The sequence below is a fragment of the Pleurodeles waltl genome, chromosome 3_1 (assembly GCF_031143425.1).
Source record: "Pleurodeles waltl isolate 20211129_DDA chromosome 3_1, aPleWal1.hap1.20221129, whole genome shotgun sequence".
NCBI classification, from domain to species: Eukaryota; Metazoa; Chordata; class Amphibia; order Caudata; family Salamandridae; genus Pleurodeles; species Pleurodeles waltl.
Window position 1 is genome coordinate 1819029240 of NC_090440.1, and position 22338 is coordinate 1819051577.

General features: G+C 42.4%; 1 protein-coding gene across 1 annotated transcript in view; it reads left to right on the top strand.

The window, feature by feature from the left end:
• Positions 1-365: 365 nt before the first annotated feature.
• Positions 366-22338, top strand: part of TMEFF2 (transmembrane protein with EGF like and two follistatin like domains 2) — a 752439-nt gene continuing 730466 nt past the window's right edge. Inside the window, exons 1-2 of the mRNA XM_069225869.1 lie at positions 366-1596; positions 5321-5430. Coding sequence (XP_069081970.1) covers positions 1428-1596; positions 5321-5430 — 279 coding nt within the window. The 5' untranslated portion in view covers positions 366-1427. The remainder of the gene's footprint in view (positions 1597-5320; positions 5431-22338) is intronic.

The following is a 22338-nucleotide window of genomic DNA, read 5'->3' on the forward strand; positions in this document are numbered from 1 at the left end:
CGTGTTTCTTATTTCAGTAACAAGATGGGACTTGTCGATATTTTTGCGCAGTTAAATTTAATGCGCGCGGCAGAGACCCAGCATAGGGAAAATGTCACACGAAAAACAAAGCATTTATTTATGTTCCCGAAAGAAAATACTTTTAGATATATTTATTTTCAGATAGCAGATAGTGACCACGTCCAAGAAGATTAATTTCATCCCTGAAGAGCACAGGGACGCGACTTTGCACTTGTGAAGATGGACCACCCATCACCTTCCACTGGCAGGCATAGGCTGGATGCTCAAAATGTTTCTGTGGAAGCCGGTGACGGAGAAAGGTCTCTCCTGGAGCACAGCTTCGGGTGTATTTGCTTGCTCGCTTCAGGCTGCCTCCTGCGGTCCTCTGATGGCCCCGCTGCACAGCCACGGAGATGCAAGTCGCGCACTGTCCTCGTGCTGTTGCATCTCGCGCACTCAGACGCTGCGTCGCATTCTCCCCACAGCGTCGCCGAGCTGAGCAGCACCTGTGTAAAGACACAAAAAGCACAAAATGGTAAAACTCGTCGTTGCCTGCTGTTCATGACCCGGAGGGGCCGTGCGAGCGGCACAGGGGTGCGACAGCGCTGGGGCACCACCAACGGCTGCTAGAGACGAGTGGCGGCGGAGGGTGGATGCTGGAATCGTGGTTTCTGGGGCTGCAACGAGAAGGACTCAGGTGGAGACTGAAGAAGTAAACTATACACCTCTCTTTCTCTCTGCCACTTACAGTCACCGAAAGGACTTGTTAAATTCAGATTCCTGACGAAAACGCCGTCGTCCGGTGAAACCCGTTAGTGGAACAACTAACGGACCAATTTATAGTATGGAGAAAGAAAGGCGCATGTTAGTGAAAGGATGAGTGGCGGTGTGGAGGACGGTGCAAGGATTGGGTCCCGGAGATGCTGGGAGAGTTCGCGGCGGGCTCGCCCCCAGCTCAGCCCTTAACCTACAGCCGCAATAAGCGAGGCTGAAAAACGGAGAGCCTACGCCTCCGCCCGAGTCAACCGAGTATCCTACTATATGGCCCCGCCCCTTTCCCGGTAGTGAGTCTCTGATAGGTGGAGGCAGCCTCTCTGCTTCCAATCAGCGCCTTTGCTGTACCCTAACACGTGACGGCGGCCGGCGGGATCGGAGACGGTGAATCTGCTGCTGCTCTGCAACCCGCCAGAGGGCTGCGCGCTGCGGAGCAGGACAGGCAGTGCTGGCGACTCGTCCTCCTGCCCATGGCAACTCCGTCTGCATCCTCTCTCTAGCCGGCAGGTGGGTGTCCCCCTCTCCGCGGACCATGGGAAGGCCGTGCCGCTGCCAGCTGGAGGAATGCTGAGCAGCACCCATCTTCGTCATTGCCATCGCCATCACTTCGCCCCCTGGGCCAGACTCTTGGGACTATCGGAGCACATCTAGTCATGGTGCTTGGGGCGGACTCCACCCCTCGGCAGTGCTGGACACTCTGTGATTGCCTGGGATCTCTGGTGCTTACCGCGATGTTGCTCGTTATTGCCAGACCAGTGAAACTTGCAGCTTTCCCTACCTCCCTAAGTGACTGTCAAACGCCCACCGGTTGGAACTGCTCCGGTAAGCATGCTCATCCCTGCAAGTGGGGACAGATCTCGGATAATCACTGCCACCAACTCTTCCAGCAGAGCTATGGAGTCTTTTAATCAAGCCCTTCCCGCTGATAGAGTGGGCAGAACACTACTCACCAAACCACCCGTTCACACATGGAGCTTGGCCAAACATAATCCACAGTGGCGCACGACTACGCTTCCACTCTCCCAAAATACTCCAAACATGGGAGCATGACTAGTGCATCTATTCCATCACCTATCTACCACTTCCTCTGCTCCACACAAGAAGCATAGCAATGGGACCCATTCCCCAACAATTCCCAATATAGCACAGCCACTTGTTTAAACTCTCCCAAAATAGACAACCACCTTCCCCCATAACGCCCGTTAAATAGATGGCACAACCAGGACTCCCACTGTCCGCAATCGTATACAGAGAGAATATGTAAAATGTACCAATTTCGCCAAACCCTCTTAATATTACAGATACTCATCTGACTATACCTTTTTTTAATAAAGGGAGCAATGTGCATACATCAACTTCAATCCATCCAAACGTTTACGAGCATTCCAAATATATGGATGTGATTTTTTGAATATGTTGAATAAAACATAGAATCACTAAATAATAATGAGCAATGCAAATATCAATCAAAAGCCCCTTAACGCTTTATCACAGGGACTGCACAGAAAGAAAGAACCAGAAACGCCTCATGTTTACAGGGCGAAATTGAGTAAATTAGTTAAAAACTCTCGTGTAGTAGAGCCCATTGGAGGAATACAGTCAGTTCCCTTGTGCAAGTGTAGCTCAAACGACCCCCCAGAAACTCTTCACACCTTGATCGATAGAAAGCAATCACCTCTTAACTCGTGCACAGAAAATAACTCCAGCCCACACTATGGAGAGCAATGCACAGAAAATAACTTCTAATCCACATAAAGCCTCCAACAATGTCGCAACATCGGGATGCGGGGCGGGCACGCATGCAATGTTGGATCTAATGTCCTGTAACAAGCAAGGCACACCTGCAGCGTTGATGCCACAGTATCACCAAGAAATAACCACCACGGCATTTAAAGCCCTCTACCAACCCTTTTATTCACAGCAAAGAACCTACCCGTATATCCACCTCTTCCGAGACCCGGGCAAAGAAACAAGCTCCCAAAAAAGGTCCCATTCGTGACCGTTGCAAACAAAAGAGCTACCAAATGATGTTTTTATTCGGATGCATTGAAAAATCAGCCTCGAACACTTACAACATGAGCTTGCTCTCAAACCCAGTTCAAGACGCGGATAATGCACACACTAATTCTATGAAGCTGTAGGACTTAGCTAAGCAGGATGCTCAGCCTAGTTTTGTCTTTGTGGTGTACTGAGGAGTTAAATTCCCTCCTTTGCATGTATGTGCCTCTGTATCTGTATACTGGCGTAAATGATGTGCTCACCATCACACTCGCTTTTACGCCTATTGTTCATGTGTGTTCGGCTTAAACTGGAAAAAGTATACTCGTTTTTCAGCGCTTGTCATACACTATAGTCTTTTTTCACTTTTATCTAGTTTGGATAGTTGTGTGTTTGATTGTCTGCCATAGCTTGCCTCAGAGCTGCCCTTATTAGTGCACAAAGTGGAGACCGGCAGGATCGAATACTGTTTTTTTTTTTGCAACTGCACCTCCACTTTATTTGTCCCTTTTCAGGTTTGGCTGATGTGTCCAGGATGGACGGAAAAGAGGAGTACTGGAGTCTCCTTTGTCTTCCAATTACTCCTTGTTTAGCTGTCATGTCAGCACTCAGTGTTTGGGAAATGGTAGCACAAAGTGAATTGCTGTTGCAGGCCTGTCCAGGCGTCACCCCTGAGCTTGTCGTTTTTTTTTATTGCCCTGCTTTGAAAGAATTATGAGACAAATAGCAGGAACGTGTGGGTTACTCCAGCTGCAATTCCACGGCAGAGGGTTTCATCGCCCCAGTCTCCCACAACTGCGTGCAATTTAACTATGATTATAAAGGACCACTAAGGCCATAGCGCAGGACCTGCTTAACTCTCCATTGCAATAATGTTACTATAATATTTCAGGTCATCTCAGGTGAGAGCTGCTTGGGACCGTTTTAAACCAAGAGACTCCTATAAATCAAACAGTGGCTGTCAGCGAAATGCTGAGTCTCGGGGAAAGTGCAATAGGGATGCGCATAGTCTAGGAGCCAGGATACAACAACTCTCAGAGGCAGAGAATATTATCATTTTTGAGAAATCGATTTTTGATCTTTGCTTTTGGCCAGTTGATTGCTTTTCTCCTCAGTTCATCTGAGCATTGGTGCCGTTGTTAGCAGCGTGCAGCTCGGCCCAGTTTACGACTGACGTTGCAGTTTTTGGATGTGGTCTGCCCCTGGCCATGTGGATTTAGCTGCGAGTGACGGAAGACAGCTCTGCTCTGGTGCAGATGCCGGAGCTAAATGCCTTCGACAGTGTAGGGATAAGCAGGTCTCTTCCTCCTCTACGCTGTATTTCAGCACCAGAGCCAGGGCTGGCCGTTCTGCTGAGCGCTGTTCCAGCATTGGGAAATTCCCTAATTGAATAAGGAAGGATGGGCGCTGGAGTTGCTGCACTTGTAAATCCGCCTTGTGGCTGAAGCTAGCAATTTAATTAGATAATTACCCGCTGATGCTTTGGGGAGGCTGTTTTGGACCATCCCAGTCACATTTAGAGAGTGGCGTTAAAGCGGAATCTCCATGTCTGCACCGTCCTTGGCGCGCTCTCATGTGGTTCTGTTGTGCAGTGATGCTGGAGGAGCGCTCGCCTTCTTGCTGCTCGGCCCCATGTGTGTAACTGCACCGACTATCAGTGGCCCGCCTTTTACATATGAAGTTATCGTGTCGATAGGTATTTGAATGACCATGTCATGCCAGTGGCTCTCTATTGGCCATAGGCTTTGAAACTAAATTGTAGAAAACGCCCATAAAGCACTGTATTGCTCTTTAAACAGTTCGCGTGCCGAAGGCGACCTCCACTTACCATGTGCATGTTTTATTTTCTTCCGGCAGCGAGTAGGGATTCGGTTGCACATATGAGATGCCAAAAAAGTCGATAAGACAAATCCTAATGGATTTGATGTCTAATGTAACGGGTCTGTGTAGCATAGTGGGATGGGGTGGGGGTGAGCGAGGAAACCGGCTGAAATCTGAAATTCCCGCTGTCACTTAGAAGCTGCCGGTTCAGCCACATCTGTTAGCATGTCTGCGCAAATTGAGGATGAGAGGTCTGGGAATGAGATGGGCTCAGCTGCTTGTGGGTGACCTTGCACCCCTCCTGCAAGCGGAACTTAGCTGTGATCAATCTTCATTTCAACCATGCCCACTGCCTGTTTGTCTTTATTAGGAGGTACGTGACGTCAGCACTTCGCGTGGGCTCGAATGTGTGTAACTAGCAAGAGAAGAAATACCAAACGCTTAACATACCAATGTGAAAGAAAAACAATAGGCTGGAGGCACTACATCACAACTCAATGCATCATCTGAGCTGTAGCAGTATTCTCTAAAGGCAAATGAAAAGTGTTTACGTTCTAGAGGAGGTGGTGATGGGGGAGGTTGTTAATGTTATGCACGTGTATCGGAGGCCTTACATGCTTGTCTTTGTTTTTGTGATCATTGTACCAGCGAAATCTGTTTTTTAAAACGACAACGAATCACCGTGTTGAACTCAAAGCTGAAACTGTTTCTTTCGCTTGCATTCGAGGTTACGACGACAGAGAAAACGATCTTTTTCTTTGTGATACCAACACCTGTAAATTTGATGGGGAGTGTTTAAGGATTGGAGACACTGTGACATGCGACTGCCAGTTCAAGGTAAGAAGACCGGTCGTGGGCCCTTTTCCTTCTTTCGCCGACGAGAGTTCTTGTGTAGGGCCCACTTGTACTGTCCCTAGCTGTGCAATTGAAGGCAAGTCAGGCACCAATGGAGCTGGCTGGAGAAACCAAGCGGCGCCGAGAACACATCACTTTCTCAGTGGAAGTGCAGGTGCAGTGTTCCCGTGCAGCGAATGTTTCAGACTGCATGTGTGACGCAGGTGTAGAATTATGCTGAGGATGTGTCTTTTTGCACAGTTCGGGTGAATCCCTCTAGCATGTCTGCTGAAATGAGAACAACCATAGCCCACTGTGATCATGAACGGCTTTCCAATCTGAATACTTTGATTTGAGCTGCTGCACCCACCTAGAGAAGGTTCCTCTTTCTCCTTTCTCTGCTGATTTGTTGATGTGTGAATTTATAGTCACGTCTATTATACTCTTTAGTTCAGAGCCTTGCCGCTTGAAACCATGCCATATTATGTAATTTGAATGCTGAGTTTCCTGCTTTGATTACTAATTGAAACATCCTTGTTATGTCATATTATGTTAAGAAGTAATCGACATACACATCACTGTCATCCCCACTGCGCCAGGGCTTGGGCACTTACCTATGGGAATATTTGGGCTGGTGATATTGTGAAATCAGCGTTTGTTTATAGGCTAACATGTGGCATGTGTCTCTTCAAAGAACTTTGGAAGGTTTCAGCTGTCAAAAGTCTCTTGGATTAGAAGTGGTTTTGTTCTTGAGTAATTGCTTCTGTCAGTTTATTCCAAATTCATTGATCCCTGCAATCCACGGTGCATTTCCCTGCTTTGATTTTCAGTGGCTGACATATATGGTTTTTATGGCTAAGTATACTACACATGCAATACAGTTTTTGTTAAACATAAACAGATTTGTGTTCTTGGAAGAAGACAATGAGGTGAGTCCGAAATGTTTCCTCAAAAGTCTCTCTGCATCAAGCGCAGTACTTTAAATTGAATACTTCCTGGTAGCCAGTAATGTAGTCACATTTCTTATATCATGTGCCAACGTACAGCTCCTGAATGTTTCCATTTAGCATAGAATAATTCATATTTTTGGCAGCTCAGGTTGAAACGAAGCACGAGGTAGAAGGCTAGGGAGACAGGCAGTGAAGTCACTGGGCATCTATATTAAACACTGCAGTGCATACAGCTGTATCATTGACAGTCAAGCCAGCACATCATTATTATAAGAATATCAAAATATGTTTTTGAGTTAGTATCGGATTTTTAAAGTAAAAACCTATCGTTATTCTACTTTGCTGCTCACTAATGTCAAAATAGTTTTTTTTATTAATTACTATTTTGTGAGTAATTAACGCTCCTTCTCTACTATAGGTTTGTATTTTCACTATATCTTAAAGTCACTACATGTTATTTATGTCCACTGTGTAATTGTGTAATGGTGATCTGTACTCATATGGGCATGATATGGTATGGTCATATCACAAACCAGGCATACTATCTAGTTTTCTAACCTGGGGTTAGTACACCAGACCCATGTTGCTATATGTAGAATTTACTGAATCAGCATACCGGCTGGAGATCACAAGATAGGTCAGATAATCTACGTATAGGTCTTATATACATAGCATACATCACGAGTTCTAAGGATCTTGTAGAATGTAATATCTGGTGATTTTTTAATTTGAAGCAAGTGAGGTTGAAATGTGCTTCAGCGAGCTTCTCGTACACTATGCACTATGTCCACTATTCTGTTTAGTTGTGGAGAATTGAAGTACCAAAGGGGACGGGGCATGCCCAGGGAGAAATAAAAGGTTTTAATCTCTGGAATGCAGATATATGTTTACATGAAGGCAATTATTGTGGTGACACAAACAGCTAGAGTCCCATCTCTGAAAGATTTTTGAATAAGTGTTGGGATCATAACGCCAACTGGCTAAGCAAAAGGCATTGATCATGGCAGGCCACTCTTAAATAATAACTGTGATTTAGTCAGATTATGTCTCAAGATCACTTTACAGCATCTGCTCGTAGTTGATTACATTCTTGAGTTGGTCACTGTATGGAGAATACTAGTATTGCAATGCTTCATGTTAGCCGAGGATATTCATGCAATTTTCATGCATGTCATAGTTATTGTGCCATGCTGATCCACTGTTATATTCTAAAATAGTTACTTTATATAATCTACAACTTCAAAAGACACACTGAAAGGCAAACATGCTCAAAATACATTAAGTTTTACGAAAAATGTTCTGGTAGCTTTATAGCTGAAGAATTAGTATAGGGATATTCGGTGGATTAATCAGGTCCCTTTAACTGTACACTTTGTCCTATTGCTTAATTTGATATAGTTATCATAACTGCACCGAAGTCCAAGTTTGTAGTACTCAATATTACTTCTTAAAATGATATATAATGTTAATCTATTTTATTGTATTTGTTTTCTGTGGAAGAAATGTATTATTAGTAAATAAAAAAAGTTAAACAATTTAAAATTTACAGGACCTGTTCAGCATATGGTATTGAATAATGTACAATACAATACTTTATTCAGAATTTGTGGACTATTAAGCTACACATTTCCAAAAGCAAACATGTTCCCTTGTGAAGTCAATATTCCAATAAGGGTATCGTTTTAACTTGGACATACCGGTCCAGTTCCTAAGAACTTTCCTTCTGGCAACATAATCTGATTGGGAAATTAGAGTTCATCACATTCCAACCTGCAAATTTATTATTATTTTTTAAATGAAAGATGTGCCCATTTTGCAAATTAATGTCCAAAAATGCCCACTAAGATGTGTCTTGAACTTTGACATGTTTTTTTGACTTGAAGAGATGTGGCACCCTGCTGTAATGTAACTTAAAAATACAGGTAAAGCTTTCACGTTAATGTCTGATTTATGTCTAGAAAAAATAGTCACTTGCACCTCTATAATTTATTCCCAGTTCACAAGGGTGAATTTGGTGCATGCTCATGCATAATACAACTTTGTAGACTAGGCACTAGTGCTTACACTTTGCACACATAAAGCCTCATTACAAGTTTGGAGGTCCCAATGTGTGATGGCTAAACTTGCGGGGAGGGCGCCACCGCCATGGTGGTGGCACCTCCCACCCCCCCCACTCTGTTACAGTGCCCCTGCTGGTCTGACTAGCGGAAACATTGCAGTAGATCGTTCCTGCTGGTCAGACTAGCCGGAAGAGTGCTATGTGATAGTTATTGTCTCCCTTAGATGAGTTGGATGCTATCTCGTAGCACAGTGGGGGCCGACCAGCCCCTCTGAAGGTGCACTGTCTGCAAAGAAGATAGTGCACATTCTGATGGTGCTGAGCAGAGGGACCTCAGCACTGCTCATGCCATGGGCATGGGTAGTGCTGGGGCCCACCTATAGTCCCCTGCCCTTGTTCAATGCCAGCTTTTTTCTGGTGTAGGAAACTGCCATGAAAAGGTTGGCGGAGAATAAGGTAACCAGCCTGGTGGTGCTAAGTTCAGCACCCCCTTGGCTGACTACAACTAAGACCACCGTCAACCTGGCAGAAACAATGTTCCCGGCAGAGACGGCGGTCCTCTGGTGGGTCTGCCTGACAGGGTCCTAATTAGACAGTTGGACTATCTGGAATGCGGTGGTCTGACCGTCAACATGAGTGTGACAGTCTTTTGACTGCCAGACTTGTAAAGATGCCCATATTGTTTTCAACTTATAGTACACTAACGGATGCTCTCAGAGTGTGTCAGCAGAAGTCCTATGCACATTTAATACCTGCTCATCTTTAAAGAAAAGATAATTCAGATATATTTATCAATGCATTTCTCACAACTTTAGAATAAATAAATTACACCGGAATGATACACATAATAGTTATTTTCCTTCAATTTGAGAACATGGTAAATTCAGTGGAGACATCACTGCAAGGTTCGTTTAAGTAATGTACCTCAGTAAAAAGTCAGTATGTAATATGGACAGGTGATTTTAATGGTAATTTCCCAGAGCCAGATATACAGAAAGAGTTTGCAATCGCAACACCTACAATTCACAGCATGACTGGGTTTGCAACAGCACACTTTCTTTCTGCAATGTGCAGTGCCTATTTTTCGAATTGGGAGTGCTTTTTCGACTTGAACCTAATCGCAGTTTGGAAAGGACATTCCTTCCAAATGTGATTCAGTATGGTATGTGTCAATGGTTTACAACCGCTGTTCTGGTTACAAACCACTGACCAGCTAAGGACTCGTCAAAGGAGGTGGGAAAAGCAGGCAAAGGGAATCATAATGGCAGCCTCAGTGGCATTGGTTTAGAGGTCCACTGTTTGCTCTCCCCGACGCTCTCTCAATTAGGGCTGATTTAAAACATGTTAATTATTTGGGAATGCAAACACAGGGATGGTGGTCTGATATCCCCTGCAGGCCACCATCTCTGTTTATAGCCAATTATATGACACAAATATGATCAGCCTAAAGAATAGGCATTAGGCAGGCCCTTCTGCGTGCCCCTGCATACAATGAATTTGTGAACAGACCTAATAATAGAAAGGTTAGTTAGAAAAATCAAAGTTCATTCGCAAAACAGCCAGAGTATAGTTTGCAAACACTCTTTGTGAATAGAATCTTACTGCATCACACACATAGACACTAAAATAAAATTGGTAGGGCTTTAGATATACGAAGGGGCGGATTTCTGATCCTTTATTTCAATATTGTGCATCATATGTAGGTGGCTGTCTCATATTCAATTTTGTATACATGGCAAGCCATAAAGATCTCAGTTTTTTTGTAGGGAATTCTTCAAAATATATATTGACTTCTATAGTGATATGCAAGAAAGTGACAATTAGCAGTTAAGATTCGAATTAAATACCTCTGTTTTACACTGTTCATTTACCAGCCCCAGCTATTATCGATAGGTTGATGGCTACCTTTTTTGGTTGTTAAAATCAATAATAATTTTTTGCATATTCATAAGTAAGTTCAAGTAAAAGGAATTCCAAGCGAGGTATTGGGGTGTCAGGAAGTATCTTTTTTTATCGCTGGATTTGATCTAACAATTTAAGCATATGCAGTCAGCCGTGTGTTGGAAGGGAGAACAAACTTAATAGATCTACAGGTAGCAAAGCTCATTGTCACAGGAGTTCATAAAAGATAGATTGGAGATGTCAAAAATTACAAATGGATGCACGAGCAACTGATAATTGCTAAAGAAAATACTTAAAAAAATATATCTTTATTACATTTTTAAGCAAATTCTTAATTGCAAGTACAAAGCAAATAAAATTTAAGCCTTAGGTGGGGTTCAGTGCATGAACATGTTGCATATGAACCGTTTGCTGTCTAAAAGTCACTTTTGAGCGCTGATCGGGTCCATGAGCGGAATACTGTGTTGTGGTAGTGGCAATAAAATCAAAATACATAAGCTACAACAAAAAGGATATCCTATAACCAGCATATAATATACACCAGGCTTTAAGACTAGGCAACAGAATGATAATTATTTTGGGAAAGATATTGTCACTAAAATGTGAGTGGTGTGTCACGCCCTATATCCAAAGACTGGAAGCAGTATATGTTGAGTTTGCACTTTGGTGCAAAGAGAAATCATTTGCATTACCCAACATAGCACTAACTACTAAGACCACAACCACAGTAATGTACAAAAAGTCTGACAGAGAGTAAACGTTGTAAAACATTGTCTGAGCCTGCACCAGATTGTTGGCCCATTGACACCTTGAAGTATGCAATCACTTGTTTGCAGTTTTACTATTAAAACGATTGAAAGTTATTAATGCAGTGAAAAAGATATTGTACAGATATCATAATTCAAGAAGGAAACATCTAACCTGTCTCCTTGGCTGCTTTCTATGGCTACGTTCCATCCATCTGCCAATATATTTGTTTAAAAATGTCATAGGTCACACTACCTGGGCGATACTATCCATGTTGCACCAGAATATGGACTAATTTCAGGAAATACTTATCAACCTTACTCCATGCAACGGCTCATTGAATTATGGATAGCTACACATTGTTACAAATATTTTGCAAAGCTCTTGACTGCATGGCCAAGACCATGGAATGGATAAGTTACTGATTCTTTCATAACATTCAACTTGATCACCGTATTGAGCGAGCTCTTTAATTTCACAGTTGTTCACTATTTTCTTTTTTATTCAATCACCTTCTCCTCTGCCTATATCCCGACCTATGCACTCTTTAATTTCGCTGTGCATAGCTTACTCTGTCACACGCCTGTCTGCTTACTCTGTTATTCTATCTCTGCAAGCTACTCAAACCTCATCGTCTAGATCACAACCTCTCTTTCCTTGAGATCCTGTTGCTGCAGTCTACAGTAGCTAATATTCTCTGGCTTGTCTTATCCTACCAACCATTTGTATGAACTGATGATAATAATCACACCTAACTCCTATTATTTTGATGTACCACAAGAAAACTGGAGTTAATGCATGAATATTTTCCTTGGAAGCATAAAACTAATATCAATAATCAACAATAATCAATCATTTTTTGATTAACCAATACCCATATGTCTCCAGAGTAGCATACTATGTGTCATAAAACACCACAACGCCTCACCAGGGTGAATGCTATGTAAATTCAATAAAAATACAGCACAATACAATGAGCGTAAATTCTAATGTCAAATCTGTTTTTAATTTCTTTGATAAGTTGCAGTCGCACTGATGTGTGCCAAGGTTGTATCCGACCACGTGCACCTTTTCATAGTTACTTGAATGGCTTTAAAGACTTTTCGCCATCATCAAGAACAAACGCACCACAGTTGGCTGAAAGAAAGGTGGGGGCTATGCTGATGATTAACTTCCGTGTGATCACAACCAGATTGACCTGCTAATATCATTGCATACAGTGTCTGCTTGGGCGGGGCAGAACAAGTTTAATATCAGGTATGTAAAATGTGGAACAACATGTAGAAAAACAATTACTCTGGTAATTGTTGCACCTGAGATTCATGTATATCTGCCATAGAAGAGCACGCACTTCAGATAGTTCTGAACAGAGAAATGACATTGACTTCATTTACTGAAGTAAAAATCTACTCTCTCCGTCCTATCTATTATCTGATGATTTATGTGAAACCTGAGATATTTGTTTCAAGTAAATCTTGCATCAAAGCAGTGGGGCAGTGTGCTAAGATATGCAGGTGCCATAAGTGTCTTGCACTCTGCAGAAATAGATAAGTACGGTATTTGGAACCCACGTGGAGGCAGGAGGATGCACTACGTTGAGTCCAGTGTGAGTGATGGTACAAGGTATGATATGAGGTTGCATAGCAGAGACTGAGGCATGGTGAGGGATGAAGGAAGATGTACCTAAAACATTATTAAAAGATATTAAGATAACGTCAGCCAGTATTAAATTATGCCACCCCAGTCTAGTTAGAGTGCATACCCAGAATTAAGGGTTGTCTTAGAGGTTTTCATTTTGAGAAACAGACTGGCTGGCTATACACACACATTTAATGAATTTGTCTTGAATTTGGAAAATATTTGAGCTTTGCTCATGAATCATTTTGTCTTGGTGCAGTACTATGAATGATATAAGTATTTATAAGGGCAAATATGCAAAATATAACGTGTTTTATACAATGTAGACCAAAGAACTGAAGTTGGAAATATTAACTGAATTGTTTAACTCTACTGATCCTAAATTAATAAATAAATGAAGAGTAGCACAAAAATGCTGTTTTAAATCATTATTAGAAAATGTTTAATAAATAGTGAAGGATCTGGTTGCGGGTAGGGCAGGGTGAAGCAACATGGACCTGGGGGGAGAGGCAACACTGCGGGCAGAGGGAGAAGCAAGCAGAGGGAGACGAAATGAATAGAAGCAGCCAAATAAGATTGATAGGAAAGCAAACTAATGGTAAGCAATGGGTGAGCTCCCAGCACTTATATGTTCTTATCAAGCCCACGGTATATCTTTCACAACCCGACAGCTTCCACTTCTTGTAGTTTCCACCTAAACACAAATGTACATTATGGGTACATTGATGGGCCCCTGTCCCATTTTCTTGCAAAATGCGTAAAGATATTTTGTACACTGAATATCTAAATTATGCTTTTATTTGTACAAATGTTGTACATAGGAGCATCAATCAACGTAGATTTAACAGTATGTTTCTATAAGAGCCACAATTGTTGTTAAGTGACACGTAATTTTCTTTAAAAATAACCCAATTGAAATTACAAATATATCTTGAGAAGGCAAGTCATACAGAAATTGCCCTTTAGCAAATGTATGGTTATGATATTTCCTCCCCATGGATTTGGTAGAAAGGGCACATAAAAGGACTTATACATTTAACTGAGTAATTGACTTCAGTCTGCAACGATGGGAATCATTTAACATAATACAATTAGGCCTAGATTTATCACAGTGAAGTGTTGGCACTGGAGTCTTTGTGATGCTAAACTGCACTGTTTGCACCAGTGCTGAACATTGTACCACTGAATCAATGAACCATTTTGGTAGTCTGTGTTAGCACATGTGTACTTTTTGAAAGCCTGCGGCTGGCACTTCTGTCCCTATTTAAATGAGTTGCTAAGTGATTTATGAATTCTCTGCCTTGGCATGAACTGGCACAATGTTTCCAGTACTTAATGTCAGTTGAGAAATGGTGTTAGGAAGCCACAAAGACCAACGTGTCTGCAGTTCTGCTCTCCATAAAGAAGGCAATATTGTAAAGAATACTTGTTTCTCTGTTGCTCCCTTTGTACGCAGGCTTTCCAGGCTGTGCGTTATTTGTGACATTATTTTATTCGTTATCTGTATTTTGTCTAATTGCCATTTTCAACAACAATTATCTTTCACTTTTTATCTGTTGCAATGTGTGTTTATTTGCGATCATCTTTGCGATGATTTGACAACATTATTAAGAAAGGAGATGTCCTCCCATGTTTGGTTTAATAAGGTAACATTTATGAAGGTTTGCAACACTAATTGTCTTTAAAAGACAATACTGATGACTGGCATTTATAGGGGATAGTTGAACACATTCCTTGTCGCAGCCACTCAGAACACGCTATGGGTAGACTGTAACAGGCTTTGTAAACGTCAGCAGCGTTGTTCATTTTGATCAAAAAACATTTCCTTGCTCTAAACAAAATATCTACGTTTCTGTGTATTAAGATATGCCTTAAAAATACAAGTTTATCTTCCTAACTTACACATTTTTACATTTCGGGGAGGAGTATTGATCTATACAAATCATCTATACTTTTACATTCTCCATTTTTGAAAATCAGTTGAGCATTCTAATGTTTCACACCTACTGCATTTCCTCTACTTTGTAGAGCACTTATAACCTCCATTTTGACCTAGCAAAATAAACCTTTGCCCTGGCCTGGCCTCAATCTTCCTTTTTAAAACTTAGAAGTCACCCCTGAGGTAGGCCCTAAAAGCCTATTGTGCAGGGTGCATGGTAATTAAAAACCAGGAGATGTAGATTTAAGTTTTAGATGTCCTGGTATTGAACATTTCCTAAGATCACTTTTCACTATTGTATGGCCTATTTCTGTCATTTATTAAATTGGGGTGCATTATTATTAAATTAAGTGCTAACTTTGGATTTGAACAGATCGGGATATGCTCTTTAGGCTTACATGGATTGCAATTTAAAATCTTTTTTAACAGTGAAGTCAGATTTTAAGTCACAATTATGAAAATGGCACTTTTAGAAGCAACCCATATGGCCAGTAAGGGTGAATGAATAACTGAAGGGATTTGTAAAGCGCTCAGCTATTTAATAGTGTCCTAGCACTAGCAGCCAAACCAAAAATGTATGCAGACCAAGCACAATGACCCTAATGCCTGGAGGAAAAGATACATGTTTTTAACTGCTTTCTGAAGGTGGCCTCCAGAGGAATCTTATGACTATTGCATGGAAGCCTGTTCCGTGCTTTAGCTGCAAGAAACAGAAAGGCTCTGCCACCCTTCATGCGTTTGATGCGAGGAACAACCAGCTGAGGGGTTGGTGAAGAACACAACACTCTGGAGGGACACTAGGACACAGATCTCCTAATAAGGTAACTGGACTAGCTTGAAACACTGCCCTATGGACCATGGAAAGGGATTGAAATAAAATATTCTTCCTGACAAGCAACCAGTGTAGGGAGGTAAGAACAGGAGACATTGAATCACAGCTGGGAAAATGCAGAAGGAGCCCTGCAGTAGTGTTCTGAACGATCAGAAGGTGACCTAACAAGGCTCCTGACAATGAGCATAATCCATGTGCAATGTGGTCAAGGAATGGGTAACAGTTTTCCTGCAGTGTAGGGGGAAAAAAGGAACACAAATTTCAAGCATCACAAAGCATTGACCCGCTAACATACAGATCTGAGATTGCATGGATGAAAGACTGTCTAACTTAACCCCCAAGCTTTTTAATCACCAAAGCAGGAGGATGGCGGCTGGCAATGCATAGGGCCAGATGTCTTACCACTAGTTTGAAGCATGGGACCCTAACAGAATAATCTCTGTTTTATCTGTGTCACATTTAGGCTGTCTGGTTTTAAAGACCACAAGCATGAAGTCTATGAAGGTGGATTCAGTCGCGACCGAGGAACCGTCAGTGGTAAAAAAAGCAGTTGGGTGTCATCAGCATATAAAGTCATTATGCAAACAAAAGAGTCCACGTTTGAGGCCAAAGGTGTCATGAATACATTGAAAAGAGTGTGACTCAATGAGAAACCTTGAGGGACTCCTTGATTCACAACCTTCACTTCGGAAGCGAAAGGAGCAATTCAGATCGACTTACCTCTGGATTTCAAAAAGGATTTAAGACAGTTCCATACTCTACCCCCCACCCAATTTTGGTAGATGATTATTGGAAATGGCCCTTTTTGCAGGGTTAGCACTAAACATTTTGCCTTTGACCTCTTGTTTTTTACTGTGCTGCATTTCATTTTTGCTGGTTTTAGGACTCTGAGCACTTTACCATTGTGGACCAGTGGTGAAGTGCAAGTGCCCCCTGTGTAAATTATATTGGTGATTGGTTTCTCCATGATTGGCACGTGTGATTTATTAGTAAGTCCCTAGTACAGTGCACAGCCCTATGCCCAGGGCCTGTAAATCAAATGCTACTAGTGGGCCTGAAGCACTGACTGCGCCACCCACATGACTAGCCCTGTAAATACGCCTCAGGTCTGCCACTGCATTGTCTGTGTGTGCAGTTGTAAACTGCCATGTCGACCTGCAAATACACCCACTTGCCAGGCAGAAACCTTCCAATTTACTATGTGTAAGTCACCCCTAAAGTAGTCCCAAGGCAGGCCCATGGGCAGGGTGCAGTGTATTTAAAAAGTAGGGCATGTACTGGTGCACTTTACATGTCCTGATAGTGAAATACTGCTAAATTCAATTTTCAAAGGCATATCTCTCCAATAGGCTAACATGGGGGTTGCCTTGACATATCCTGTAAGTGTAATTTCCCATTGGGAGCAGATAGAGATATGGAGTTTTGTTCTCCGAACTCACAATTTAAAAATGCATATTTTGGTGAAGTTGGTCTTTTAATTTTGAGTTTGAAAATGCTACTTTTAGAAAGTGAGCATTTTCTTGCTTAATCATCCTGTGTCTCTGCCTGTCAGATGAGTACACGTCTGGGTTAGGATGACAGTTAGGCTGTTTGTGCATTCACTCTAGACAGTCACACAAAGGGAGGTGAGATGTGCCCTGCATATCCTATCACCAGGCTGTAGGGTCCTCCTCAGCTAGAGTGGTGGGAGGAGCTGAATCTTGCACCTCAATAGGACTGTGCCTGTCCTTCCATAAAGCAGTCTCTGATCCCTGGAGTGTTTCTGGAACAGGGCAGAAAAAAACAAGGTCTTGTGCACTACAACGTTTTCTCTTTGAAGTTTGCCTACTTCAAAGACATAAATGGGTATTAGTACTGGACCTCTGACACTACATAGTTAGAACCCTTTTAGACTGAGGAAATTCTGCCAGGAAGAAGAGGTGGGTGCTGTAGGAGGAACTGCCACTCTGCCTGTTGCTTTGTTGTGCTAGCCTGCAACTTGCTACTTCTGTTCTGGGAGTGAAAGGACTGGACAAGGCTTTCTACATCCTGCTTTCCAAGGTTCTCCTAGGGCTTTAACTGAGCTTGCTGCCTATTAAGAAGTCTCAGGGACATCAAATACTACATCTGCCTGGGCTCTTCTGCTGAGAGTCCTGACTTGCCAAGTGTTGCCAACTTCAGTCCCTGGGCCCTTGGAACTACAAGCAGGTGATCTAAAGGACAAAATCAACATATCAACACCCGCGTTGAAGAACTGAAGAATCCATGCAGCACCTGTCTCATGGCTGAAGGATCAACTCAGCACCTGGCTCAAAGCTGGAATATTGACACAGTGCCTGTCTTGTGGCTGCAGAATCAATGCAGTGCCTGTTTCACCACAGTCCCATCAACACAGCGCATCTGGATTTTCCACGCATCATCCCTGGGTGCCAATTTTTCATCACCCACCCACCCCCGCATCGCAGTGAGGAATTAAGGCTGTGTGTCTGGAAATTGACCCATCGCCTCTCCGGTAAGGAAAGAATCGACACATCACCTCCCCTGCCAGTAAGGAACCGATGCATCATCTCACTTTATGAGGAAAGAACTGACACATCACCTCCCATGCGCAGTAAGAAACCAATGTATCGCTTTGCTTTTCAGGCACCTCATCTCCCCTGTGGCCTGCATCGTCTTTGTTTTTTACACATCCCAGTTACTTTGTGCTTTAGAGATACATCCATTGATTCTTGTGCATTATGACTTGCTTAAATGTTTAAAAAGAGATATTTTGAATTGTGTATGTTGGATGTTTGTCGTTTTGTGTGTGTGTGTGTATACACATGCTTTAATCATTGCCTCTGAGATAAGCCAGTGTGCTCATGCCAAGCTACCGAGGGGATGAGGAGGGGTTCTTTTAGCTGTGTGGCTTCCTTACCCTGACTAGAGTGAGGGTTCCTACTTGGATAGTGTGGAAGCCACTGTCAAATAGGGACCCAATTTCTAACAACAATATAAAAGAATGGTGTGGAGGACATCATGGAAAGCAGCAGACAGATTGAGAAGTATACGCTGTGTTTTTGCCCTGATCTAATGACCATTTATTGTGCTCAGAGACCTCCTTTACTGCTGTTTCCATACTATGACAAGGACGGAAGCCAGATTGACTCCAATTTAGCAGCTTGCACTGCTCCAGATAATTGGGGAGCTGATTATTGACCAGGTTTTCCAATATTTTAACAAAGGTCAGAGAAATAGGTCTTTATTTACTAAAAATGTTAGGATCCAGGGATGGCTTTTTAAGGAGAGGAATCCCCACGGCAAATTTCCAAGCAGCTGCCCTGACGACGGATGACAGTGAAAGATTGAAAATTCTTTGAATAACTGGATTCCTAATGTCAACCGCGACTGTCAGCAATGGAGGGGGATCCTGTTTGCAATTTAAAATAGCCTCATTATATTGCTCTAGGAAGATAGGCCAAAGCTGGTCGAATATACTAGCTGTGTCAACTGAACTGTCGGCTAGCAGACACACCAGGACAGGGAGCATCTTTTAGATGTCAGCGTTCTTAATTTAAAAAAATGTTGCCAGTCCATTGCAAAGTTCTGCGGAGGGCACGGTTGCCCAATGTCAATATTTGGGAGAGAAGAAAGATTTAGTAATCTGAAAAATGGTACAGGAGCTTGGAGGAGCAACATTAGTTTTATCTTCAAAATAAGAAATCTGGAGGCAATGTAAGCTCTAAGACCATTTTTATAGGTGGATTTACCATCCAGAGAATAGTCCCCATGAAAAATTCTCTCCAGCGTTTTACCTTTCTTCCCAGCAGCCAAAGAGACAGAGAAACAAGTGGCAGTCTGCCTCCCTCTCCTCTTCTTTCCTCTTGAAGAGAGGTTAAAACATCCACAGCACCAGCAAGCCAGGAGTTAACAGCTGCAAATGTCTTGGTCAACATCATTACTAGTCGAGGGGGAGAAATTGACTAAAAGTTCCACCCATTCTGCAGCTATTACCTTATTTCAGGCCCAATAAGTGGTCTGGCCCACTAGACTATCGTGCTGTTTAAACTTCTCAGTCTTTCACTTTAAAGAGATCATATGATGATCGGACCACAGAATGGGCTCAAGAGGGCTTATTGTCAAAGGGCAGTTAGAGGACACTAGATCAATGGTGTACCCTTCAGAGTGAGTGGGTAACGTTACCAGCTATGGTAAGTTGAGAGACATCATAGTTGGTTTGCTAAATTGTCAATATGAAGGTTAAAATCCCCCAACAGAGTAAAATTAGCCCAATGCAATTTCTGTGAGGGGGTAGGGTAATGGGGGGGCGAAAGTAAAGATCCCTCCAGGTATTTAGTAAAATTGCGAGTATAGTCTGGGGGACGTTAATCAGGGCACAAGAAAAAGAACACTCTCAGCATTCTGGAGCTGCGGGAGTTCAAAAGTTGAACACGGCACAAGGGGCCAGATGTACCAAGAATGCCTTTTGCGATTCGGAAATAGCGATTTTTAAGAAATCGCTATTTCTGATTCGCAAAATGCAATGTATCACATTTGCGATTCGGTAATAGCGATTTCTTAAAAATCGCAAATGCTATTACCAAATCGCAATTTGCGATACCGGCCCCTTTCGCACCTATGGGCCTGTAGGCCCATATTTGCGAATTTTTTGCATTTCCAAAATTGCGATTTCTTAACTGGACATCGCAATTTTGGAAATGCAAAACCCCACGGTGCTGGGGGCCTAAGGCCCCCTCTGCTGCACCCCAAAAAGTTTTTTTAGGACATGTAAGGTGCAGACATGCCAAAAGGGCATGTGTGCTTTACATGTACATTTTAAAAATGCATTTTAAAAGCATTACCAAGTTGGTGGTAAATAGCGATTCCTTAATGCCCAATTCGCATTAAGGAATTGCTTCTTACATGTGCTTCAGAAATCGCAAATAAGGAATCCTTATTTGCGATTTCTTATTTAGAGAGTCGCAATTTGCGACTCTCTAAACAGGGTCGCAATTTTAAGGAATCGCTATTTTATCAATTCCTTAAAATTGCTTTCAGAATGCCTTTGATACATTCTGAAATGGCTTTTTGCATTCGAACCGTTTGCAAATGCAAAAAGCTTTGATACATCTGGCCCAAGATGCTTAAAGACAATGTCCAGCTCACACCCTACTTTAGTGCTTTCTATCTTGATGAATCAATGAATACCCCCAGGAATAGACAAAGTGATGTCTGGAACAGAAGAGTCATTCATCCAGGTCTTGGTCATAAAGACTACTTAGTAGGTCAAAGATGTTAAAAGGCCTGCTTGTGGAAGGAGCGCACATTAATCCATAAACAAGCATTTTGGAAGGTTGACTACAGCCCTTATTGACTTTGCCCAGAACGTTGGTACCCATCTCTACCAGCAAAGCTGTGATCTCAGAGGGGAGCCCCTTGAGGCAGGCAAAGCAAGAAACTAAGCCTGAACATGCCTCGGCATCCAATTTTAGGGGACAGTTCGAAGGCAGCGTAAGGGACCTCAGCTCCCTGGCCGACTACTGAATACAAGCCAGCCCATCTGAAGTACCACCAGCAGCATGACTGGCAGTGGGCACAATCCGGGCATGGACGGGTGCAGACAGGTTAGCCTTTGGCGGGCCAGCAGTGCACCCGGTGTGCACATCCATGCTGTAATGCTGTTTAAATAGGGAGGCGACATCCAACGGATGTCGGGTGACTAGAGTGCAGTCTGACAGGAAATGACACCTTTAGTCAGCCCTACTGACTAACAATGGCTGCTTGACTAAATCCCACCTCAAATCCCCATTAAAACAATGAAGAAGGGAGCCCCCCCAGCCTCATAATAAACATAGTAAAGTACAAAGTTTTCAGGGTTTTCATGAAAATTCAGACAAATTCAATAACAGTAAAATGTAAAGTCAACAAACAAACACGGGGCGCATACAGTAGGGGTATACAATAATCATTAAGCAATCCTGGGTTATACAATGATAATAAAGCAACAAATCACCCTATACGTTTTATTTGATAATACAGATAGTATAAAGTTCTTAGATTGTTTATTAATGCAGTAACAGAATCAATGCCCTCTAATTAACAAAGATGGTAAGAGATGTATTAGAAAATGAAAAAGACTAAACTATTAGAGAGAAAGGCAGTTAACAACCATATCCAATTAACAATTCTTTACGATTTGCACTACCTTGAGGAAATACCTTTGGCTGCTTATTTCTGGCATGGGAGCATCTTACTTCAAAATACCAAATGTTCTGAATGAAAGCTATAATATATTTTGCAGTTACTCATCACTATATCATCTGTTCTTTATCCCGTTGTATTTTTAAGTCTGGCCTAGCGATAGCTTTAAGTGTTTTGCCAGTCATCCACTGGCCTGTCCGCACGTCCTTTTCTTCTTGCTTCTGCACACAACAGCATGGGGCAGTGGGTTAGCCCAATGACTTGCCTGCACTAAGAGTGACATAATGTTTTCCTATAAAGATGGGCACTACAGTGACAGAACATTTGGCCCAATATTTCAATGTGCCAATGGGGTTTTCTTTCCATTATTCATCCTTGTTAGACATCTTTCTGTGTTCAAGCTATCTCTACAGATTACATGTATTGAAAGCCAATAGTACCCTTTCTGTGCACAAAAATGAGTCATATTTCATGTTTCGAGCACATATGGAAAATATTAAGCATCTGCACAGTTCTATTCACATCATATGCAACAGTTAATTTATTTTCAAAGTTAACATTGTTACTTCAAGCTCAGGGTGACCACATTAGGGCAGAGGCATGTTTATTTTTTTCTTTAAATTTTTTTAATGTGTTCTTGCAGTAACTTCTTTAAAAACAATGCAATAATTGCACCAACCTTCCC